The sequence below is a fragment of the Strix uralensis genome, chromosome 22 (genome assembly GCF_047716275.1).
Source record: "Strix uralensis isolate ZFMK-TIS-50842 chromosome 22, bStrUra1, whole genome shotgun sequence".
Classification (NCBI taxonomy): domain Eukaryota; kingdom Metazoa; phylum Chordata; class Aves; order Strigiformes; family Strigidae; genus Strix; species Strix uralensis.
The window spans coordinates 3,336,598-3,362,329 of record NC_133993.1 but is presented as its reverse complement, the minus strand read 5'-3'; the positions used below and the strand labels follow the sequence as shown (position 1 = coordinate 3,362,329).

The following is a 25,732-nucleotide window of genomic DNA, read 5'->3' as shown; positions in this document are numbered from 1 at the left end:
TCATTTCTCCTGTGATCTCCTGCCTCATTTTCCCCATTGGAGATGAAACATCAGTGTTTTCTCAAGCTGGCAGTTACCACTCCAGAGGCTGCTGCAGCACAGAAAAGCTGTCTGTGGTTAGACCAAGAAGGGCAGAGGCTGCTCAGGGCAGTGGCTCAGGGCATCCTGTGTAGGGTGAAGACCTGGATCCACCTCTGATACCCCCCTGTAACCCTGAGCATTGCTGCCACACTGAGGACAGCGATTCCCATTCAGCTGAGATCTACCCAGGAAATATTTTAATGCTATTTTTTCTTCTTGCATTGCCCCAAGGAAATCGTATCTATCCTACAGGCATCCACGCTGGCTGAGAGGATGGCGAGGATCACCGACCTGCTCATCACGCTCACTCCAGACACCCAGAGGGCTGGCAGCTCTAGAGGCAGCCCACACAGGCAGGTACTGATCAACCCCAACCACACCTCACGGTAGCTCTCTGGTGCTCAGTACCAAAATCCCCTGCAGCAACCCCTTAGCGCGGCCAGCCTAAGCACCTGGCTGTCGGCCAGCCTGCGGGGCTGGAGGGGACACCAGAGGGACTAGAGGGACACTGCCAGGGAGGGGACATCTCGGGCCAGGGCTTGCTTCTCCAGGCTGCAGTCTAATGCTGGTAACACGAGGCTGATGACGTTCTGCCCTACATCCAGCCAGCAGCAATGGAGGGAAGCGATGCTGGGGACCCCGTACGGTCAGGGCCAGCCAGCAAAGCTCGGAGGCAGGGGAACGAGGCAGCCAGAGCCTTCCCCGACCCAGGGCAGGGCAAGCTCAGCTCCACATCATCTCCAGCTCCCACTGTGCTGCACTGGAGAAACACATTTAGCTGCTCTCTTCTCCCAAACAGAAGTAACCTGATTCTGGCAGAGATCAAGTTTTGCTCCCCAGGGCTCAGGAGGGGAGACATTACTTCATCTACTTCCCATGGGGACAGTAACTAACCCAGCGCAGGAAAACTCAATCCGATTGACAACTACAGAGCTGGAGGCAGACGCTGCCCACATCTTCAACCTGCCCTTGAAATAATTAACCCAGGAGCTGAAGCTGAGCGCTCCCTTCTTGCCCTGGGTGCGCAGAGCCACAAAGGCGGCTCTGAGCCTGGGTCTGTGATCCACAGCAAACAAGCTGAGACTTGCTTGAGGAGAGCTTTGCTCAGGAACTCAGCCCTCCCCATAAATTGTGTAGGAACTTGATGGAAAACAGGGTATTAATCTGCCAAATACCCAGGTGGTTCCTCAGCAGGCTTTTAGCACGAGGCTAGAGGCTTCCAGTGGGACTAAAGCCACTGAGAACTATTGCTGTGCCCATCTCTTCTGGGGAAGCTGCTTTCGGGGGCTCTGCACCAAGAGGAGACAGGACAGTAATGGAGCAGACACTCCTCCCTGAGGGCTGGCTCTTCTTGGACACGCTGGCTCCTAACATCCACATACGAGTACTGGCTCTGATCTCTCCCCTCAAAGAGGGCGAGAGCCTGCCCCCAGACTTTTGCTTCTGCGTTAGTCTCGCAGAGCCACCAAAGGGAAGTGACCTGCATAATTACTCTTACTACTGGCAGCAATAAAAGCATCTCAGTACAGAGTGTCTGTCAGCCACGTACAAGCTCAGAGAGGCTTTGCTAATTACTGAAGTTTCCTGTGCTGACAAAGGGATCCCCAGGGATGTGGTGACTGATGGGGAAAAACTGTGCAGAGGAATTTCAGCACCACACAACAGATCTCCTGGACTAGAAGCACATTTTAGCACCTTGCCACCGGGTCCAGTGGGCACTGCAGGCACCCACATACAAGCACAGAATCTGGTCCTACACCTTGAAGACCACCCATCAGACCACAGTAGGTACTTCTTGGAGACAGGAGTCTAACGTAGGTCAGGATTTAGGGAGCTCTGAGGAGAAGCAATCCTCCTTCCACAACTCCCAGCATCTCTCCAGCACCTCCTGTCTCTGGCAGCCTCCTTTACTCCCATGGAGCGCCTGACACAGATGTTCTTGTTTCTGGGTGCTACGGGACTGCTGAGTTTGTTTTGCAGCTCTGGCACAGCTCTGGGAAGCTGTCACACATCTCCTTAACCACGTGCCCCTGAGCGAAGCTCACCCTCCCACGCCAAGCTGGTGCTACACTGGCAGGTTGCAATAAACATCACGACTGCAGCAAACCGGGTCTGATGTACAAACAGCAGCACTCAGGGCAACCAGCTTGGGCATCTCACTTGAGCACCGCTTGAGGGCTAAAAGAGTATCTAAGCTTTATGAATACTGACTTGGTTGAGACTAGACTTCACAAACTTATTTTCCCACATCTACACGGGGCGGTCTAAAAGTCATCTGGGAAGGGCCGAGCCACCAACAGGATTTTTAGTGGCACTGAGTGCCGAACCCCTTCCAAACCCGTATGTGTGCTTGGCATGCAGGCTTCAGAAACCCCTTCTGATACCATAACCTGACGTTAAGGTGATGAATAGGGACGTGCTGTAGCCCAGAACATCCCAAGTCACCCTCATCTCAGTATGAGCTGGGATTTTTCCCACCCAGACCCATGTACATGGGGGAAATGGAGGAGTTTTGACATGTAAAGCAGTGAAGGCCAAATTTTCCATTGTAAATCATTATGCTCTTAGCAGCAAAGACATTTTCTTCACACTCACCTGTAAAGTTTGTAGCAACATGACTACCACCACATAGACAGTCTATCCAGGGGACAACACCTGTGCTCCTAACCAGGACAGTCTAAAGGACGCACAATTCAAATCAACCAAATAACAGGCAAAGGGAAGAGCTCCATGTTTGCTTAAGCAATGCTAGGGACAGATTTGACTCAAGTTCAGCAAAAACTAAACCCACGCAACATGCACCTGATCCTGCGTCAGTCACACTAACAACAGTGTGATTCACTGAGAACTACTGCCACTTGTGAGCAAGTCAATACAGACACACAGTAAAGCAAGGAAAATGCCTCCCAACACCCTACACTGATATTTTGCTCTTAGTGCCTCTGTTTCATAAGAAACAGTCTGTCGGTGGCTCTGAAAGAGCAACCCAGCTGCTTTCTGTACACGAGTCACAGGGAGTCTGACTTAGCGCAGGACAAATCAGCCAGGGCTCGCCCCGCCGGGTTGGGCAACATTGTCTGCTGCTCTGCACTACACCTGCAACAAGCAGCTTTTAAGACTGATTAAATGTTTCGGTTTCACTTCAGCAATTAATCTCAGCAGCCTTTTACTTATTTGTATGCTTCAAAGCTTGAGAGATAATCCCTTAATTATTCCTTGCTCTCCTTCTCAGTCTGTGGTTTATTGAAAAACAACTGCAGCGCTGCACTGACAGGCAGGAAGGAATCCTGCCTTCATCTCCCAGGTGGCTGCACCATGTTCCGGGGAGGTTGCCTATCCCAGAGCCAGCAGATAGTTTGGTCCCTGTGGCCTATCCATGAAAATCACTTCTGCAAAGATTAACCATGGAGGAATCAGGTGTTTCAGTAAGAACAAGACTCAGGTTTTCAAAGCAAGCTGTGAAGATCCTGGCCCTGGATTCTTCACTTGGACTGTTCATTTCACATGGTATAAACCCCACAGCCCTAACCTCTAGTGTAGTCAGCCCTGATCTAACCCAGAAAAAGATCTATCCTCTGAAGTTTATCCTATAGGTTCCCTATATGCATACAAATGAGGCACCTTTTGTCGTTCTCTGAAATTTCAGTAGTTCTGTCAAGACAGTGTTACCCAAACCAATGAGCTTCTCTGAGTGAGCACAAACCATTCTCTGTGAATGTGTCATTGACTGAAAAATATTAAACAAAGCTGTGATAACTCAGAAGCCTACAAAGAGCATCTGAAAATATAGGAGCACTTCTAGAACTTCTACAAACTCCAGACAATAAAATGCTCGTTGCTGGGCTAAAGCATCACAGCAGCACCCAGGTGAGGACATCACACTTCCCAGGACCGAAGTTCAGGAACAGGGACAAAACAAATCTCTCTTTCAGGCAAGAGAAAATGCACACCAAATGCATTCAGGCAACTGAGGAAGTGTCTCGACCAGCATCACAAGATACCTCTGCTGAACCAAGGCAGACAGAAGCATTTTAACATCACACCTTTTTCTTGAGTTTTTCCCACTTACTCTTAAAGTGACTTACAAAGCTGACAGCATTTCTGTGGCCTGAGCTTGGCTTCTCATACCCTAGTATAAATTTTACACCTATCTCGGGAGGCAGCGAGCACTCCCTGCCAAACCCCAAGAGCCCTCAAGTCCTGTCTGCTTCAGTCCTGATGCTGTGAAGTGTGGGATGTAGGTGGGTAGAGGGCAACATAAAAAAAGGGTCTGTGACAAGACAATGGAGAAGCAGTACAGGGGACAGAGGTGTGTAAGAGACATACATTTAGAGAGAGTCCGACAGAGACATGCATTCCCCACGTTACACTTCAAACAGAGCATTGTCTAGGAATAACACTTCACACCTGCATGTGCACACTGCAATGGAGAATCAAGGTTGCTCCTTCCTCCACTCAGCAACTCCCAGCAAAACAGCCTGCCAAAAATCTCATTCCTGCTTGAGGGGATCCACTTTAACAACCGCTAAACACCAACTATTTGTTACTTTTTCCCTGAGGTAAAGGACAGGGGAGGCACACCTGGAGAGGGAATTAAGGTGGCTGCAACAACGGGAAATGATGGTAGATGACTGTCACAGGGGCGTGCTGGGTAGAGAACACCGTGCTGACACCAGGGATGGACCAGCACACAGCCACACAGGACACACAGAACAGACTCAGCCTTTGTCCCTTATCTGCTCCCTTCTAAGCACTGAAACGTGCAGAGGTTTTGAAAGAAAAGCTCTTAGAAGTAGTTTGTAAAGCAAGTTTAACATTATTCTGCTTAGAAAGGGCTCTGTTCTGAAGGATGCAGAGAGCGTGCACCACGCAGTGCCCAGCACTTACCTGTGTCATAGTGAACTACCAGGGAACTGGAATGATCCCCAGTCTTCAGCGGGTGAAACTCCACTGTTACTTGCATGGCATCACCGATCCCAAGAGTCCCGATGGAGGGATCCACAGAGAAGGGGCTGCAACGCAGAGAAAGAGACACATCAGGGCTACTGTGGGTGATTCGGGGACTATACTCCTTTTGCAGTCTGCTCCACTTCAGCTCACTTGTGCAAGCAAGAAGCAAACAAGCCACAGTCAGTAGGAAAAAAAACCAGAACACAGAGGATCAGAAATGGCGCTGCTGACTCATTTCTGAAGAGATCCAGCTCTCTGAACACCCTGTGGTGTCAAACGACCTCATCTCCCCCACAGTCTGCATCCCCTTCTCTGCAGGGAGGCTCAGGAGTCCGACCGCTAGCAATACAGCCAGAGGATGGGTTTTGAGGAGTACAGAGAGGGTGAGAGCTATCTGCCTGCACAACTTGACACTGACTTCCTCAGGAATCTGTCTTTCCCTGCCACCTATAAACTCCACCTCAAGAGATGCAAATGTCAGGGCATTACCTGTCCCAGTGACACTGCAGCCTAGGAATCAGACAGGGAGGATAAGTGTCTTTCTGGAAGACCAGAGAATAGTTATGGTTTAAATTGCAGAATTCATTTTTTTTACCTTGAAAACATCCTAGTTTAGCCTAAGAAAGGGCACGTTTCATCGGCATTACAATGAAAGCTGCTCTAAGGAACAATCAGAAAAAGCTGAATAAGTGCAAAGGCAGATTAGAGCGATACAACAACATGGAAACAAGACACGGGAGGAGGATTCCACGTACAGCCTGAACATTAAACCCCCAGCTACATGAAGTGCCATTACCAGGAGCACGTCAAGGCGAGTTTAACAGGAGGTTTTCTGTGTATTCACAAGCACTGCAATCTGGGACTCTGGGTTGTAATCCAAGCTCGGTAACTGTTTGCTTGGCCCACCAGGCAAATTCTGTGCAACGCACTGGAAATAATTATGAAAATGTGTTGGGGTACTTTGGATTTAATATGAGCAATTATGATTTGTCACCAGGTAAACAGCTCTTGGCTGACAGACACAAAACTCTGTGCTTTAATGCAAAGGGACAAGTCAGGTGAAACATGCTTCTGCAGCTGGGCTTCGTGGCTCTTCTACAGCCCCACTTAGAAAACAGAAGTTATTGGGTTTAGTGCTTTGCTGGTGGTCAATTTGTCACCTTAAAAACATGTTCTGGAGAGTTTTATCATAATTAGAGAATGCAACACACACACAAATATTGAGAACAACTGGAGCCATGCGCAAGCTGAACTTTGTTCATGTGAGTAGTGACAGCTGATGAAATTGCTGCAGTTTCTGCTCATTAAGGAGATATCGCTGCAATTAGGGGCCTGACCTGCTCCCATTACAACCAGCGAGAGCATTGCCACCGAAGCACGGGGCCTGCAACGTTTGTGTGCTGGAGAGAGAGGAGGAAAGACAAGGCACCACCACCCTCAAAACTGGGCTGTTCTACTCGGTCCTGCATCCGCACTGATGGTTATGCCAGGACTGCTGCAGGTCTCTGCCAGGGCTTGGGTGGGATCATTGCCTGGTGTGGGAAAGGCAGAGGTTTTGGTTTTTTCCCGGTTTTTTTTTTTTTTTTTCAGAAATGTTGCCAGAACAGAAAAGCTGCTAGTTAAGGGGGATCCCAGGCAACACTTCAGCACTACCTCCCATCCCATCACCTTCCTACTCCTTCCCCATGTCTACATACTCCTGCCCTCAGATGGATGGGATGGGATGGGAATAACACTCCTGAAGATATCTTCATCTCTTCAAATTATCAGAAGAGGAGGATCCAACCAAGTTCAGGACTCCGTTCTCAGGACTGAGAAACAGAGCACAAATCAGACACTGCATGTCCTACATCCCACCCCATGATGTACCCACAAGACAACTCTCTTACTGCTGTAGCAGGAGCTCGTTATTCCTCACATGGACCTGGTTCTCCAAGACCCAGAGATGCAAGCTCCATGGTTAAACTCCCCTGAATTTCAGTCACCGTCACTAAGTTGTTGTCTGCAGCCTACGGATAAGAAGAGATGCTAAGGAGACATCCCTGACACATTGTCATAGCCAAATGAAAACCACTGCCGAGAGATGACGCTAGCGGGATAGACGTTGGCTTTTTATCCATTAAGTGTGAGCTGTTCTTTAGGATAATTCTCATCCTGTTAGATCTACCCTTTTAATGAATCACTGCTGCTCCTGAAAGACAGAAAAGGTTTGGAGGTTTTTTAATCGCTCATTTTCTTCTGACATGCTTTTTAACTATGTCTGTTGTAGGTTTCCTTTGTTGTACATCTAAACTTTCACAAGTCCAGATCTCCCAATGGCACCTTGCAGTCCCCAGCTTGTATAAACTTATCTAGCCACACCAATTAAGGAGACCTGCCCATCAGTACTTGCCGAGATCTTGCCTGTTATTGCCCTTCAGAAAGAAAGCAACACTAGATTCGTAAGCAATTTCATAATGATATATTTTGGCATTTACATCTTGCTTACTTTCACCAGGCAACAGCTCCCCATCTTGACAGTTGGGCATCCCATGATGATACCAAAGGCCAAATACTGACAGAATTGAGAAACACGACTGACAAGTGAACAAAGCTGGCAGTTCTGTGGCCCAGGCTCTCAAACCACCAGGCCGCCTGTTCTCCTGCAACCACACCTTTGGCACATGCAGTGTGCAAGGAGGCTGCAATACACTTCAAGTGCCGTGGCGTGTTTATCTTCTGCAGCCAACCTTTCTTTGGTCTACTGGTGCATTATACAATCATCTGAGTTTGGGAGAATCGATTTCATTACAAGCTACCTCCAAACCCAAGGAAGACAGTAAAAGTACTGGTGATTGAATTGCCTCTTCTGTCCACTAGGATCTATTGTAGGAAAAAAACAAAGGTTGTTTAATCTTAGCATATATTATTTTTTAGTAATGGTACAACAGCCAAAGCAAAGCAGTATAACTATTCCAGTAAACCCAGTCTGCTACAGTCAAAGCATCCAAGACACCATCTCTGTGCTGAAAAATCCTGTGTGGAGTCAGCATCTCGCAAGCTCTGTATTTCCCTCTCTCACTGCACCTAGGCTCTACTTTCATGTCCTTGGATGGTCTCTGCACGTCCTATGGTAACTCGCCAGTCTCATGCCTCCATGCAGCGTATGGGTACTACAGGGAGAGATGCAAGGGGGCTCAAGGCACTGTGACTCACAGGATGATCTCCTGAGCTTTCAGAGCTTGGTGGGGACACTCCTAAATGGATCTTATCTCGGACTGATCCCCTCTAGCCCCACAGCATGGCACAGCGCAACGTCAGCAATGTCAGGAAAAGGCAGTGCTGCACTGAGATCTGCTTCCAGACACCATTTTCAACTGGAATGTACTGGAATGACATTTATCTCTGTGAATGTCATGGAGCAGAAACTCATTATCCTGCCTTAACAATGAGACAACAGGAAGAGACTTTCTCTATTTATACTATTCTTATTTTTTATTACCATGCTATGCAGTTAAGGGCTGGGTGACATGCAGAGGGAGGAGAGGCACAAAGCCAGACTGCATAACGGCGAGGGCTTTGGTGGTTTTCTCCCTTCATGAAAAAGTGGTCAAAATGCAGCCATGCTTCTGGTAGAAACCATGGCAAGGGAGAGCTCCGAACGGGGAACAGCAGAAGGATGCTGAATTGGCCCCATGGCTTCACTTAAGAGCTCTTCCCTGGAGGGAAATGCACAACAGAAAACATCAAAGCCTTTAGATAAATGAGTAACGGGCAGGGAACGTCATCATGAAGTGACCAGATGCAAGAGCTGAGCTCTCAGTACTGAGGGGAAAGGTTAGGATTGGAGATGGGCTGAGAAATGCACTGAAGGTGAAGGCAAACAGGTTATGCTTGGTGCCACAGAGAAGGAAATCCAGAGAAAAGCAGCAAGGAAACATGACATGAGCAGCACGATGGACTAGGAAATGGTGGCATCTGCAGCTGACTTGTGAATGGGCAAGAGCCTGAATTTGCTCAGGCCAGAAAGCACAAGTTTAAATTGTTTAGATAGAGAATAAAGGATACAGAGGTCACCTGATGATCTATAAGCTTAGACAGATCTCTCACTCCCTTCTACTGCACTAATCATCCTCCTCCTCCTCCTCTCACATGCAAGCATGTATTTTTAAATACTCTTTTAAGAGTATTTGAAAAGAAATCTGAATGAAAGTCAGGGCAACTTAATTAGAATAAAATGTTACTTATATTCAAAGATTTAAATCATCTGTTTGAAATTTCAAAGTGGCTGTCAAAAGTTCTCAATGAAATGGAAGAGATGGCAGATGCCCTCAGCTGACAAGGGAAATCATACCAGCGTTCCATCCCTGTACACATGCAATCCAGTTGTTCAGAATATTTTTTTGTGTAGTTTGAAATAAAACGTTTGCAATGCTTCCCATTTCTTTATTGCAAATCAGGACTGAAATATTTAATTGCCGAAGTTCAAAAACTCTTAAAATCCATATCAAGCAGGATTCGACATGTGCTGTATCACTCAATAGAAGAGCTGGAGAGTACATTGCAAAAAGATGCTAGACTTTACTGAGTATTTATTTTGGTGGCAACAGCTAGATCTGGAGATCCCAGAGGAAAACTGTGCAGTGATTTACAAGTTCCTGCCTACATGTTTCAACAGTGAAAAGAAGCAGCCTCCTTAAATAGCATCCTAGCAGGCTGCTTAAACAACCTTGACAGGCTTTGGTGCAAGCTCTTGAACCCTCACGTTTCACAAGAGAAAAGTAAAAAGTAGCCTTTTGAGCCCTATTTTCCTGGAGAAGTTGAAGCAACACAGGTGCACCAAGTCAGACCGCTGGTCTTTGCTGCATTCTTGACCTCAGCTCCTATACCAAGACCTCCAGGACCAAGCAACTCACCACAAATTACCAGCCAACTGAACCGGTTTCCCTGCAGCTGCATCACCCTCTCCCATTGAGCAAACTGGGAAACCGGTGACTCTCTTCTGGGACCAAAAGGCTGTTCACAACACAACTCATGTCAAGCGTTTGATTCGGGACCAGCGGAACACCACATGCTTGCAGCCTCCCAGAGCATGGGTGTCTTTGGCCGACACTGGTATGTAACCGTTTCAGAAGGTACTCAGGATCAGGAGGTTGCAAGCTGGGTACTTACAGATTTGAGCACTCTGCAGGAAATCTGGGAGACATAAAGCTCTAGAAGAAAAGGCCCCCAACCCATGCACCAGACACTTGCTGCATCTTTTGCCTGCGCCCTCATTAGCATGCTGCTTTGGGGCTGTGGTGCAGTTTTGAAGCCAGTGTCTGCTCATCTCCACCTAAAAGCTCATTCTACTTAATATTTGGTCCCAGGGACCAGACCAAACCTACTGGAAAACAAAGTTCCTGGACCACACAGTGTTCTTGTCAGGGCCCTCAATACGATCTCTAAAGGCACTTGCAAATAAAGACACAGCTGCTGATAAATTCTTAAATGTCTCTCTCACCAGCTCACAGCTTGCCCATTTCTTAACACCCCGTTTGGTCTACAGGAACCGAGCTCCTAGAGCTGTCGCCTGCCACGCAGCATCTTACACAGCCCACGGGCAGCCAGGTTGCCTTCCTTTGCTCTTTCAATCTAACAGAATCAGTCTTGCAAGATGCTGCGTTGGAGACACCACTGCAGTACAAAACCTCGCTGCAGCACGCAGAGTTTTATCAAAGGTTGTGTCACGCTTAAAACACTATAAGCAACAGCAAACCCCACGTGTCCTGCCCGTTTCCAGCTACGGCTGCAATACAGCAGCTCAGATGCTCTGGTTCCGTGTTGTTACTGTTTACCAACCCTGTTATCATGCAACAGTGTTTTGCACAAAGAAGACGAGCTCCTTTACCTCTCAGTGCTGATGCGGTAGCGAGCCTCCCGGTTACCGATGTTGCGAACCAGCAGAGTTTTCTGGGAGCTGTACTTGACTGGACAGACGGAGAAGTTCAGCTGGTCAGGGAAGTCCAGGATAGCTCGGGCACCGATAGCTCGGATTGGCACAATAAACTTTCCCCTTTCTGTGATGCAGGTGAGCTGGTAGAAATAATCCTGCAGGGAAAGAAACAATCTCAGCATAGTGCATTCAGTACCATCCCATGGCAGAAGAAAAACTGCTGTTTTCTGTGACTCTAACAGTAGCATCCAGCAATGTCAAAGGACTTTTTACCTTAGTGACCTTTCATTCCTGCAGCGTGACTTGAACAGGGCTGTTAACTTGCAAAGAAGAAATAATCCCACTGATTCACCTGCTTTCACAGCAAGCTGGCAGAACCAGACAAAATTATCTGATACTTTGATTCGGAGGCACCAAAATAGAGCAATTTCATGTAAGGGATTACAGCAGTAACGAGAACCCGCTTCGATCACCACCACAAATGATCAAAGGCTCCACTAAGCACCCAGTTGTGCCACAGCACTAACTCCAATCCCAGCAACGCAGCGACCTCACTGACGCTGGCCAGGGGACGCTCAGGTGCAGTTTCAAAAGGACTTTGCCACATGCACGACCAACACTCAGTCTTCGGGGAAATATTTAACAAGCTGGACATGGGAATTGTTTTAATGTCAGGTGAAGGTAGGGTTACTTGTGTATTTCCCACCCCTTCCCAGAGCATTATAGGGACAAGGCTGGGGACACACACCCTTAAAAAGCTATCTGATCTATCTCCCCACTCCAGAACTGGCTCAGCTCTACACCCAAACTATTCTTGCAAGATGTTTGACAAGTACTTAAAAGCACTAACAATTCCACCCCTGCCCTCAGCAGCCTATTCCAGCTCTACCCTAGACTTAAGAGTTCGTCCTGTGTCTAATCTCAGTTTCCCTTTCCAGCTCACCTAGCCTCAGGGGACGTGGGAAATAGCTTTGCTTCCTCTCTGCTGCAGGGTTGATGCCTTGTTAGCATGCCTGCCTGAGGCAGGTGGTAGCAGGAGCTGCAGATGGGAGACACTGGGACAGCCCTGCCAGAGCAAACTCAGCTGTGCTACTCCCCTCATTGGCTTGTTCACAAAAGAGACAGACAGTCCCCCCAGCTGTCTGGCCTTTAGCAGTAGGAAGGCAAATCAAATCACCAAAATCATTTTACTGTAGGGAGGAGCAGATCCATCTCCAGATGGACGGTGTGGCATCGCAGGGCTGCAACTGTCCCCTTGCCCCCGCTGAAAGCACCGGTAAAACTGTTGCAGCAGGGCCAGGAGCCATTACCTCCAGCAGCTCTCTTAGCCATGAGTTGATGGAAGCTCTGCACCTTATCACTCACTTGCTGTCCTGATCTTTTTTCCTCGGTGCTTTGAAGCCATCTGATATTTTTATCATTGTTGAAGCAGCAAGCAGATAATTTGATTTAGGAATTGCATACAACAAACTCTCTTAACCAGAACAGATTCAGATTCCTCTGTGCTTGGGATTTCCTGCTCTCCCGCCCCCTCCAATCCTGGAAGGGCCCTAAGGCAGCCAGACGAGGCACAGACACAGAGCTACTGCTTTAACACAACAATTAACACCCAGCGCTACCCACCAGCTGGGGTTTAAGGTTGCTATAACAGATGCTGTCACAGCCAAGATGTGAAAAGAATAAAGAAGGATCTTTTTCTCTAATAATATCAAATATTCACACTGGACCTCGCAGAAGGGCTTTTGCTTCTCGTATTTGGAAGGTAAAATACCAGGAAGGAAACTGCAGCAAATGACCTGCAGAACTGAATATCACATTTCAGGAGAGCGTTTCATCTTCAGCAAGTCTTTCTGAATTAGCAATTTTGTACTCAATCCTGCAGCCTAAGCCATCTAAAATAAAAGGTACGGGCAGCCCATGTGAATTTAAAGCACCTACTATCTGGGTACTTCACATCCTGGACTGTTTAGAACCTCAGAAACTGCATTAGCAAATGAAGAATGCTATTCACTTTTGTTGTTGTTGTTGTTACTGTGGCCACACTACTGTAACAAAGGCACTGTAAATCCACTTGAAAGCTGCCTGCCTTGTTAAGTCTTGGCATGCCATATTTACTTCTCTCTCTCTTCCAGATGCCACGTTGACAGAGGATGATGCAAGGAGTTCAGATCAGCAGGGAGATAAAGAAAAAAGAAACCTCAACAGTTGGAGATATTTAAGGCAAATAATAGGAAACCATTTTCAAGTCACTGTCATTGCTAAGGAGCAAGTGGATCCACAGCAATGTACAGAAGAGCCCAAGGAATAAATGCCTCCCCCAGGTGTAACCCCCCCAAAAGCAAGCACATGCCACCTTCCAGCTCTGGGGCCGGGGAGGGGCACTGGGACTGCCTGCACCGGGAAAGGGACTTCTCCAGGTACACAAGGGCAAGGCTAAAGCAATGAGGATTTGGCCTCAGAGACAACCACGACCTTGAGAGAGCAAGTTGCCTCTTGCCATTCATGCACACGCACGTTGCGTGCCGAGCCCCTTCTCCAGGGACGCCCTGGGACGCTGCATCCTGTACAAGGCTGGACTCAGCTCTTCAGAGTGCCCTGACCCTTCAGCCACACTCTGTGACCCACCAGAATGGGACCTTGCACCAAGCTGAACGCAGCCTCAGGCCAAACGGGGGGAAAGCCAAGGGAAGAGGGGTGCGAGGCAGAAGCTGGCTGCTCATGCTACTGTGAACCCACAGTCCCGTGAGCTTTTGCAAGCTGAATCACCTCCCTCGGGAGGAGATAGAGGCTGCAGTTCTCCACTGCAGCACTGCCCTGCGTTACCAGCTCTGCTAGGCACTTGCTTACAGTCTGCGGGTACAGCTGGAACCAGTTTACAGCCTTGTTTTACTTTGCAACTGCAAACCCTTAGACGGTTTCAAACCAGGTTTCTAAATAAGCATGCCTGGGTGAGAGAGGGGTTGCATCACTTCCATGCTTTAAAGATTGGTTTTAGACCCACCAGCTTCAGTCTACAGATTTTCATGAAAATACAACTTCATCCTTCTTACAAGTCCTCTCCCAGTTTCAAGGAAAACACCTGTCACTGTACAATGGTTCCTCTTCTCTTATTCACCTTCCAGAAGCAATAAGTTACAAGCTCTGGCCTGCAAAGTATCACCACTGGCATTTGAATTCGCACCCAATGCAATTAAAGAACTGCTTGTGTCTCAGAGGTGTCAGTTCAGGCTCTTTGCAAACTCAGGCTAACATTAATTACTGTCACAGTGACAGCAACCCTAACTGCCCAGTACACCAGCAAACGAGGTGTCGGTTTGCTGCGTAACCAATCCTAAATACTTCACTGAACTCCTTGCAGCAGACAACTGCAAAGAAGAGATCCTTGTAGCACGAGGCAACGTAGCAAGTCAAGCAGGGAAAGCTCCCTGCTGAAACCAGGATATCATAAAGGCTGGGAAATAAGGGCCATGAAAAGAGAGGAGAGACTGGAGGGTGAAGACAGCTTCCATGAGAAAGGGTGGCCCTTCTCCTGCCTTCCTCAGCCACCAATTCACAGGAGGCTTTGAAATCAGTCACTTTGCTCCAGGTTCATTTTGCACGGGGCCATTTGCCTTGATTTTCTGCCCCTTTCCTCCCCGCAAAAGTCATCTTAAAAGTGTACTTGGAATAGCTTCTGTGTGCTACCAACATCTAACAGCGCCCGACTGAATTTTAATTTCAGTAATGCAATAACTCATCGGCCTGTCATATTTCATATTAATCAATGAGCATTAATTGTCTCCACTGAGCATCAGTAATGAATTTGGCAAACCTTACAGACTGAACTTGAATATATTGTATTACCACAGCAAAAAGAGCAAGAGGACAAAACAGAATAAGCTGTGCTGTGTATTCATATGCTTCTTGCTTCCTTCTTCCTTTAAGATAATCTATTAATAAGCCAAAGGACACACACAAAGGTATGTATTCCTGTCCATTGCCAGTCAGTTCCACAATGGTTTCCAATTAGGCAGAGACTGTCAGACCATAATGCAAGGACACCCGAACACAGGGTGGCACGAGAACACCCACACCGTGCAGCTGAAGCCCTAACACAGAAATGTGTACATCAGAAGCAGCAAGAGTAACTAATTGGAAATGTTGCCCAACAGAAAAATTGGCATTTCTTATTTCTGAGGCAAGTGCCAATAAACAGAGACATGTCAGCTATTTATTTACTTTCTGACAGTGCAATCCTGTGGCACATTCCCAAATGACTGCAAGAAAATAGGAAACTGCTCATTTTTCAAGCAAGCGCTCCATGGCACATGGCATTTCAGCCACTAACGACTCACATGGTCCTTTGATTTAGGGATTAGCTGCAATTTTACTCCCTTGAATCAGGAGTGACTTCGCTGAAGTCAGACTGACCCCGGGGAAGAACATATCAAACCAACTCCACAGCAGGAGGACTGCCCAGCCCTGGCAGAGGGGCTTGTACCTGCGTCCCAGCTCACTGGGTGATCCACCATCCCTGCAGATGATGGAGCAGCAGAGGGGCAGAGGCTGTTCAAAGGCAGCACTCGCAAGCCTTCCACAACTAACACACAGGTCCTCTGCATGCAGGGCACTGCCAGCCCAACGCAGGTGGGTCTACAGAACCATTTCCCAAAGCCTCTTTGCTAAGGGGTTTTCAAGGTGCCATGCACCTTCTGACTGCGCTATTGATGTATTTCTAGCTGAGCTACAGCGCTCTGATACTTCGCTGGCCCACACTCCATCAAGTACGAGACAAAATGTTCGATTCGTACAAAATTCTGACTCTGCTGTATAAATCCCCACGTGCTCCTCGCTGAGCAGCATGCATCCCTCTGCCCATGCCCTGCACAACCCCCAGTGCAGCAGAAACCACCGGAGTGTCACTGGAGCTGTGCACAGGACCTCTCGCTGGCAGAGCTCCCTGCTCCATACACTCGCCAGTTCAAGGGCAAGACAAGGGACAAAGTATTAGACATCGGTGTTCTTGAGGGTTCTCTCACCCTACTTGTATTTGTGGTGATGTTCACGTGCTGCTCTGCTGCCTCTCTAAACTTGAAGAGCAGCACTTTGCCCTTCATGGGCACCAGTTTACCTCTGCCACCCCCAAAAAGAACACTAATTAATATGAATAAATCACATTTTGAAGGCACCAGCGTACTTTGCAAAGCCTACCCCCATGAGATTAAGCTCTTGTGTCACTTGGGTAGTTTGGAGAACTGCCCTAGGACAACATAATTTTAATCCTAAATATTAATGATGTTAAATAATTTCTCAGTCCCTCCAAAGGAACAGATTATTTCACAAGCATGGGGCGCTAGGGACCACAGGGCATTTCCTCTTTAGTTTTCTATATCCATGCTGTTTGAGGATAGGACAAAGTGTTAAACTATATCTAAGCAGCAAGATGAAAAAGCAGGTACGCCCAAAGAGATCGTGCACCTCTGGCCGGCTGCAGAAACATCTGCTGGCTCAAAGCTATCCCCTAGCCTCGCCTCTCCAACAAAGTCATGCGAAGAACAGTGCTAAGAGGTAGCAGGATGCTGGTGGAAGGACTCAGCCTGCCTGTCCTTGTTTCCCTGCAATGCTTCCTCCCTTCCATGCCAGGTATTAAATTCCTCTGTACTAACAAGCCTCCAGATAACAGCATTGACCCTTCCCATCACAGCACTGAGAATCAGACCTGCCAGGGCCACAGCACTGATGTGCAAAGGCACAGCGTGTTTGGCATGGAAGAGGTGCCAGCTGGCAGAGCAACCACAGTAACACGCATGACGACACAGCCACCCTGCAGGCTCTGGGTAATGTGTCTGCCTGCAGCTTGTACCTGCCCGTTTATTCCCGTACATGCTCATTCAGGCAGATGTCTCAAAGCCACCTGCAGCCCAACAACCTCCTGCCGAGTTAGGGACATCTAGAGCTCAGTGTGCCTATGCCAGGCTGGCTCCCTGCCACCTGCACAGCCCTCCCTCTGCCCCAGACTTGCAGCTGCATCACAGACAGACAAGTGTCCTCAGGGACAGCACAGCTGCAAGGCTTGAAAACAGAGGGGATGGAAAAGCACCATCTGCTCCAGTCCAGGGTGAGGCAGGGAAGTGGCTGCCTGATCGGAAACAGAAAAGCTCTCTGGATCTATTTGTTCCTCTAGTATTTTCCATAATAATTAAACCCCTACCATTGGGTAGAGATGGCTAAACACCAACACCCCACCCTGCCATTTTCCTACTGTTCCACGTGCATCTTCCCTCACGAACGCTCAAGGAAGCGCAGGGAGGGAAAGCACAGCCCATCAGTCCCTGCTGCAGCAACTAACAGCATCCTGCAGTGCCAAGAGGGGACCAGCTGCAGACTGCCGGACCACAGCCTGGAGCAGACCCCACAGCAGGCTGTGGGCTATAACCAGTGCGTAAAAACCACGATGACTTCAGACATAATGTTCCGCTGTCTCGCTACTGTGTCCAACATGCTAGGCATTAAGGTGACTCCAGTTTTCAAAGGTGGCGGTCTCCACTCTGATCAAGCTCACTTCGGGTCCTCCAAATAACAGGTCACTTTTAAAAGACCTCTGTATCTACCGTTAGTGGAGCAAACCGATAATCACACAGCAGTGGACAGACACCAGAAACCAACACCTTGGGAGGCCGCCCCACCACAGACGGCAGACTCTCTTATCTCTGAAACCAGCAGACACGACATCAAATGTTCCATCACTGAAGGATAAAAATGGTCTGAAACACATAGGAGCCTCCAGCCTATGAGAGCATAATCTTCACCATGGGGAAAGAGTTTCCCCTGATTCTAGATCCAGGGCAACCCCGCTGGAAGCAGGACAGTCCTCAAACCCACACCAGATGCCCTGTTCTGAATCCAGCCCTGCAGGTTCAGCTTCCACTGAAGGCACCAACCTCTCTGGACCTCCAGTCTCACCTTGTTCTCCTCAGGGGTGAACTGGATTTGGAAAGTTGAACACATGCCAGGTGCTACCTTACAGCACACGCCACCGGGGCTGGTCAACTTGAAGTAAGGCGACGTCTCCAAGACAATGTTCACCAGCCGAGGAACCTGCAGGAAAGACAGGAAACTATGATTTTGCCACTCATATGGAAACATGAGGAGAAAATACCTGGCCATGCCCTGGGGACATCCCGCGTTAACCACCTTTCCAAAGCACTTTTAACTCTTGAGGTTGTCACAACCCAGACTGGAAGCCTAGAGAGTCGCAAGGGTGATCCCCTCGGGTTAAATTAAGGTGAAATGACACCAAATGACCAGTAAAAATGTTTTGCTTGCGGTTGAAAACAATTTAAAACAATTTAAACTTGGAAAAGGATAATAAGCAATGTGGTCTCTAAGGAAGGGAAAGGGAAAGGGAAAGGGAAAGGGAAAGGGAAAGGGAAAGGGAAAGGGAAAGGGAAAGGGAAAGGGAAAGGGAAAGGGAAAGGGAAAGGGAAAGGGAAAGGGAAAGGGAAAGGGAAAGGGAAAGGGAAAGGGAAAGGGAAAGGGAAAGGGAAAGGGAAAGGGAAAGGGAAAGGGAAAGGGAAAGGGAAAGGGAAAGGGAAAGGGAAAGGGAAAGGGAAAGGGAAAGGGAAAGGGAAAGGGAAAGGGAAAGGGAAGAGTCAAAGCAATCCGGATCAGCACCCCTGGATCCAGCGCTGTCTCAGGTCCGACCATCCTGGGTGGTGAGTGCACACACAGCAAAGTTTCTGTCGCCTTTTCAGTTCATCTTATCAGCTGGTCAGCGTACTTCTGCTTCTGGGGCAGAAATGCTCACCTCTTGTCAGGCCTTGTTGCCTCTTCAATGGTGAAGGCACCAAGTCATTAGCAAGGCAAGCATGGTGCCTGGCTTACACAATAGAGCCACACAGTACTGGGCTTACCCAGTGCAGCCAGTGATTAGCAGTCTTTGTGCTGGAGGGGGAACTTTTGGTTTCACTCAGTTTCCCCCCTTTGAGGCCCACATAAGGAGTTTGTCAATACAACTGCAAGGGAGCGGGGGTGCAGCCTTCCATACACTCCCGCTCCCTCGGGTGACGTTCCTTAGAGTAATCACAAAGGCCACAGCTTGTCCTGGAGGTTTTCTCTGTCGATGAATGTTTGAGGCATCAGTTCCTTCAGTTCCTTACAGAGGTACATGCACCTAATACACCAGGATGGAATCCATCCTGCCAGGGCAAAACAGCCCTAGGCCAGAGGCAGTAGGGCAACACCCTGCTGTGAAGGAATCACCGAGCAGGTGAGACACCAGCAGTGCCTGAGATAATACCTGAATCAAGTCATCCACATATCAACCAGTCCAAAGAACCTGCGGGCTTCTGCCTGCACACCCCCAAGCAGTCATGACTCTGGAGGGGGATGAAATACCTGAAGGCAAAACAGTACCTGTTATACTGGGGGGAGGAAGAAATTCACTTCTAACATACTGGGTTTGAGTGGGGCAGTCAAGCTGCAGTGCTACAGTCATGCAGGCAGAGCAGCAAGAGGAGGAGACCACAGACACAGCAAAAGGAGGAACATAGGAAGACAAAGAGACAAGAAACAAGGAGATGGCTAAGGGAATTTAAAGGGGGCTGTAGAGAAGCAAGGGAGAAGCCCACCACACTACAAGGAAAGGCTGATGCAGAAGATGAGAGCGGTCAATTTGCCAAAATGATGGAAAGCCAGACAACCCCCCAGGCTGGGCCTATCAATTATGGCCTTCAGAGGCAGTTTCTGCCTTGAGATGCATGACCAGCACTGACTCACAGTGTGGTTTCATTATTAAAAGCCACTCTTGGCTCTCTGGAGGCTCTTGCTGTCTGGTGTCTGTAGCCAGGCAGCTGCCAGTGCAGGCAAGGCAGATTTCTGGGCATTCCTCCCCACACCCAGGAGTCCAGGCAGGCACCTTGCTGCAAGTTTCTGCCCTCTGGGATACCACAAGCACAGAGACAGCAAATAGGTGTTTTCTAGCACACTGATATCAACCCCTGAGCACCAAATCTCATCTCAGAAAGTCTAAAACAGGCAATTTTGACTGACAGGCAGCTACGCTGATAAACAACAAACCTACGTGAGGCTTGGGGAAGAACGGAGGTTCATTCTTCACCACCCGCTCGAGCCTGATAACCCCTGGCCAAGGCAGTCCTGAAGTCTCCAAATGCCCTTTGGTCCCAGCAGTGCCCTGGGACAGCAAGTTCCAGGAGCCAATTTCACAATGCAGACAAACATTTTGGTCACCAAGTCCCTTGGGAGATGAGCTAAGACCTTCAGCAAAAGCCACCCAGAACATCGCTGAGGGTGGTGAGGAGCAGCCTGAAGACAGAAAAGCAATTTTACAACACACAGGGGAGAGCAGTAACTATACAGCAAAGCACTTCTGTATTTGAATGATTACAGAGCCTCTATCTGGAACATATACTTTGCTGTCAGCTGGATTTTTACGGAGCAGACAACCTCAGGCTACCATGCAGTATAGGTCAGTGTGATTTGGAGGAATCTGTGAAACTGGTGAGAAAACTTTGAGACAGAGTACAGTGTTGCTGGACATCACCAAAAGCCAAAAAATTAGACTATAACCACGTCTCTTGGGATTATCATCTCTATTTTTGCTTACTTAAATATGCCAAGGATTTTCCTTAAAGCTGATCTTACTTTTACACCAGAGCTGTCCAATGGCTGAGGTCTTACTAGCTTCAAAACTAACTCCTTTTGGAAAAAATCAACAGCTCACACATTGCCTCCCCTTTACAGGGCATACAAATCACAAGGTGCAGCTGTACAAGTTTATTATTTTTTACTGGGAATAGCAGAAATGTTGATGCAGATGTTCTTTTCCACTTGAGGAAGCATGAATAGAGCAAATTGACTGTTTGCCTGTTGGCTGGTACTTGGCAACCACAAATATTTTGAAGTGCCGCCTGGATAACGGAGCAGCTGAAGCCAAAAGCCTTAATGGGAACAAAGCAGAGCCATAGGAAAAAGAGAACTGAGGCACATTTTAATCAGGAAACGGATACCTACAGCAAAGAGTGCCCAGAATCAGTGTGGACCCCGTGAATGGTATCCCTTGGACAGGGGCACCCACGCTGCTCTTTCCAGTATTCCCAAGCTAAACGCCAGGCCAGGAATGGCGCAGGACTCTCCAGGAATAACTGAGGGACCACCCTGCAACTGTCTTTGCCAAAGGGTCTTCCATTTTCAACCATGTCCCTGTCAAAACCTGTTATCTCAGAATATACTTTGACTTCTCTTGCTGTTCCCCCACCTGCAACAGCTTTTTTTGTCCACTTGTTTGTTTTCCAACAAGACTGGTAGATTTGGAGGGGGGGTTAATTCACGTGCTCTCACGGACACTTCCATCTGCCCATCCTGCCCCCCTCTCACGTATACATCTTACTCTTCATTACAGAACAGTATCTTTAATTACACCTTTTTCTGAACTTTCTCTGCTTCCAGAACACTTACTCTTACGTGTCAACAGAAACCCTTGCGTGTACAATGTTCTCTCCCAGAGCACTTTCCCACTCAGCTCCTTTCTTCCCTCCTGTCTTTTCCCACCAGCTGCTCTTGGCACATGCCTCATTCAAGCAAACGTTTCCCCTGCCGAAATTCAAAAGGTCTCAATTTTCCTCTTTACAGTGCAACAACATTGCTGACATTTTTCAACTTTTCCCTTCTCAACTTTCCTGGGAAATCTCAAAATGATCACAATTTTTTCAAGTAAAGGTGGAGACCTTCAAGAGAACATTACTCTGGATGTGCTGTGGTTCTCCAAAGGGAAAGCAGAGAGCCCGTTGCTTAGAAAAACCTGAGCAGAACTGCATTAAGCTTAGCAGGAGCCTGAAGTGGCACCTAAAGGCCTCCCACTGCTTCTGCTAAATCAGTCTGTTTCCCCTGCTGCTTCAAAACACCCCTCCTGGAGTGCTAATGCCACTAACCATAACCTCCTCCAGCATGAAGGCTCAAGCCCTGGGCTTTGACAGCGAGCTGCACAGAGGCAGCTAAACAGGCTGTGAGAGGCAGAGGTGTCCTGCCAGAAACCGAGATTAACCAGGGAGCCACCAGCACATGGTGCACACTCGAGGTAAAGCAGGAGAGCAGGTAAGAACTGTACAACCCTCAACGTTCCCATCAATCCAGGGCTTTCAAGGGGAAGGACGCTGACTAGAAAAGCTCCTTTGTGTTAGATACCACCAATGCGTGGCCAAAATCAGGGGGAGAATCCCCAGCATGGGAAGATTTCCACCATCCTGCAGAATAAAGGTGGTGAGACATTTTATTCTGGGTGTGTTGTGCTGCAGCAGATAATTTGTTATGCTGTAAACCACAGGAATTACACTGCTCTCCTCTTCGAGCACAGTGTTAAACCTCCGCATCCCAGCACTTACCTTGTCAGTGTTCCTCAGAATCAGTGGCACTTCGTAGACCTCAAAGGGGACGTAGTTCTGAAATACCACCTCTGAAGGAAAAGGCTGAAACACACTCTGTTCCAGGTCAACTGCTGAGAACTGGAGAGGCAAGACAGAGCGGTGAGAGGAGGGTCAGCTGCTGGGAGAAAGATTCATGAAAGAATCCTACACCGATCTCCAGTGGAGTACAGTCTCTTGGTGAGTACATCCGCGCGGCTCATGCTAGGCAAACAGCCCCCCACCTGTGTTCTGAGCTGATCAAAAGTTTCTGGACCACACTGAGCAGGCTCAAGCTAAGAAGCTCTTTTGGCGGGTGTTCCTCCAGGTTTCCTTCTCCAGAATGCAAGGCAGCGCTTACTGCCAGCAGAGCCCTGTGCTGACGTGGTCACACAGCTCCAGAGCACTTCCTGGAAGAGCCACGAGCACTCATGGAGCAAGTGAAACCCAAGAATTTACATGAGACTCCATGGGAAACAATTTTGGGATGATCTTTACTCTGAGACAGAGAGACCGAGTCCCACACATCCCTAAATATCTTTTTTGATAGAGAGCCTAGAAACCAGTTAGAAGACAACACTACCAGAGGAGGTAAGGCTAAAAAGAAGGTAACACAGTAGTTGGGAAAAAGACAAAGGAGGTGAATGCTGGATAGTGGTAAGGTTTAGTTCTTTCCTCAGCATTACTGGGCAACTTCAGTAAGACTGGACTTGGTATCTCCTTTTTCCACAGGCTTTAAATAGATGCTTTATTGTATTCCATTATTGCCATTTCATTTAATACCACTGCAGAAGCATGTCTGAAACTATACACAAACAGCAAATGTTCACAGAGCAGAGGCAATACTTGAGAAAATTCCTCCCTGCTTTGTCTCCCCTCTCCCAGCTGCACTGTTCCCACTCAAAAGACCCAGGCAGGCCTCCTGCTGCTCCACAGGAGCCACGCTCACACGGCAGCTCGTGCCTGCAGCACGCTGCCAGTTATGTGTGCGCTCATCTGATGCGTTCCCAGCCTCCTGTGCTGCCTAGGGCAATCCTTAACCAATTGGTTACAGGTCTCTTGCTGGCAATTTTCCACTCAACAGCCTACCTCAGCGATCCACCCGTTTGGACTGTGTGCTGTGGTGAGCAGTCCTGTGAGAAAAGCAGCTTAAACATACATCTAAGTAACCACTGATCCAGAGAACGCACTTCCACTCCCCTCTGCCCAGGGCCATTCCCCTGTATATCTGGCAGCCTGCAAAATCTAACACCCTGTAAAGGTCCCACACATTGTTCCAACCCAAATCGTTAATGCACTTGGTTTTGTTAAATCTTGAGTAATTTCTATAGGCCCTCAGCCTTCAAGGGGCAATGCTGCCACCGTTGAGGGAGTCCCATGACCCCAAGCATTTGACAGTGACTACACCAAAGCACGAGGTGGCTATTTCACCAGCAGGATGGAAAATGGCAAGCTCGAGCCCTTGCAGCCTGCCCCAGCCTTCCCCCAGTATCGTGCTTTGGCAGAGGTAGCTAAACTCCAGCAAAACCCACCAACTTCAGCAGAGGTTATTTATATTGACTTAGCGCAGATCAGGACTTCCAACCTCTCACCAGGGAAAAACGTTCTACCTTTCCCAGCAGAAGGAACTCCACCACCACCAGCAGTTTGAAACGACAACAGGCCCTAGTCACTGAGGTATTCAGATGAGCCGGAGGCACGCCTGTCACAAACACACGCCCTCTTCAAATGTCACATCAAGCAGCAAGGAAAAGGGCAGGAAAAGGCTACCTTGTGATGGGAGGTTTCACCCATGTCTAGAAGCTGGGTAATCCGGGGCCGCCTCATCTCCCGGGTGCTGGCCAGCCTCTGCTTGGTGGTAAGAGACATCTCCTTCAGGAAGGCAGAGGGAGTCAGCTGAAATGCAAAACACCACCAAGAGCTACAGAAATACCTTTCTGCAGAGAGGTTTTTCTCATTCAAGTGCCACTGATGAATAATTTGTGATCACAGCCACTAGATAGTCCTGGAAGTCCCGTGAATTACCTACTGAAATATTTAACATCAGTAAATTAATGATATAGAGCGGAATACACATGCTCTAAGCAAGTGGCTCTGTCCCATTAGCTTCTCCTTCATGAGGTGATGCGACATGTTGGGGGATTTCTGCTCTTTGGGTATTTGTTCCCTCTTGAGTTTTGCTGGATTGAGCCAGAGACCTTTGAAGAGAGCGGGGAGGAGTTATCAGAGATCCCCTAACTCCACCCTTGCACAGTGCTCACAACCAACACGCAGGTGGAGATGGCACTGCTGGGTGAGTCAGAGGAAAGCAGAAAAGCAGCGTTGTGCCAAGACTGAGGTGGAGAGGAATGGGTCCAAGTTTTCATTATTTCTCTTCCATTAGCACTTGTTTTCTCTCTGTTCTGGCCTCACAGACCCCTCCACAGAAGGATACAGAGATGTCTCCTTGACAGAGCCTCAGCACTGGGTCACCTCCAGTGAAGGGAGCTCCAGCCAGCAAAGGGGACAGTTGTGGGTGGGAAGGAGGAATCGCCCTGAATCCACTGCTGTTTGCAGGGCAGCATCTGTGCTCCACACAGGACACGAGATACCATGAAACAACTCTTTTGGAAGCTATTCTATCTGGGACAGCCGTGTCCTGTCAAGACTCCAGGTGGTTTGAGCAGCCCACCACATGCCCAGCTGCCCAGCGGTGTGGCCAGGGCCAGCACTGGCAGGTATGCCCACGGGACAGAAGATGTTACTGCCCACACAGCAAAGAGGACGGAAGGAAGCACATGCTTGTGCTTCAGCTGTTCCCGTGCAATGCCCAGTACACTCCTTTATCTCGGCTCCACTGGCACATTCAGGCAAGACCCTGGACTTTCCCTGAAGTGACACTGCACCACGACAGCCCCCTCCAACAGAAGCACGGCAGCAAAGAGGTGGGGAGGTGGTGCCTGGCTCCACAGCACCCTGACAACAGGAGGGGAAGGCAGAGGAGGGACAGGGGCAGCTGCCAGCCTTAACCCAGCTCCTACCCGGCCCCCAGCAGGTACTTACAGGCACACGCTGCTCTGCCTCTCTGACCAGCTTTGGATTAACACGTACTGTCACCTTACTCTGGAGTCCATCAGCCATTTTGGAGGACCCCATGGACCGATGAATCTTGCCAGTGGCCATGACTAGGCAAACCTGGAAGGGGTAATAATGAGACTTTGAAAATCCAGAATCCCATTCATGGCACACCCAAAGGATACACCTGTGTCTCCAGGCTGTGGCATCCTTCCTAAGCAGACAACATAAGGCCGCCCCACACTGTTTCATGACTACAACATATTTAAGTGGCAGAGTTAAGATTCATAGAAGTAAAACTCCATAAAAACATTCGCTGAGCCAAAACAGCTTTTTG

General features: G+C 48.6%; 1 protein-coding gene across 30 annotated transcripts in view; it reads right to left on the bottom strand.

Moving 5' to 3' along the window:
* LOC141953550 (hydrocephalus-inducing protein homolog) overlaps positions 1–25,732 on the bottom strand; it is a 176,786-nt gene that overhangs the window by 137,691 nt on the left and 13,363 nt on the right. For 29 of the 30 annotated variants that reach the window (XM_074892204.1, XM_074892194.1, XM_074892195.1 and 26 more), the window contains 6 exons: positions 25,384–25,515; positions 24,112–24,237; positions 22,324–22,443; positions 17,888–18,022; positions 10,901–11,100; positions 4,969–5,093 (listed from right to left, as the gene is read on the bottom strand). In XM_074892204.1, the coding sequence (XP_074748305.1) occupies positions 4,969–5,093; positions 10,901–11,100; positions 17,888–18,022; positions 22,324–22,443; positions 24,112–24,237; positions 25,384–25,515 (838 nt within the window). Of the gene's footprint in view, positions 1–4,968; positions 5,094–10,900; positions 11,101–17,887; positions 18,023–18,598; positions 19,209–22,323; positions 22,444–24,111; positions 24,238–25,383; positions 25,516–25,732 lie in introns of those variants that run through there. The other variant, XM_074892205.1, reaches the window with a different exon arrangement.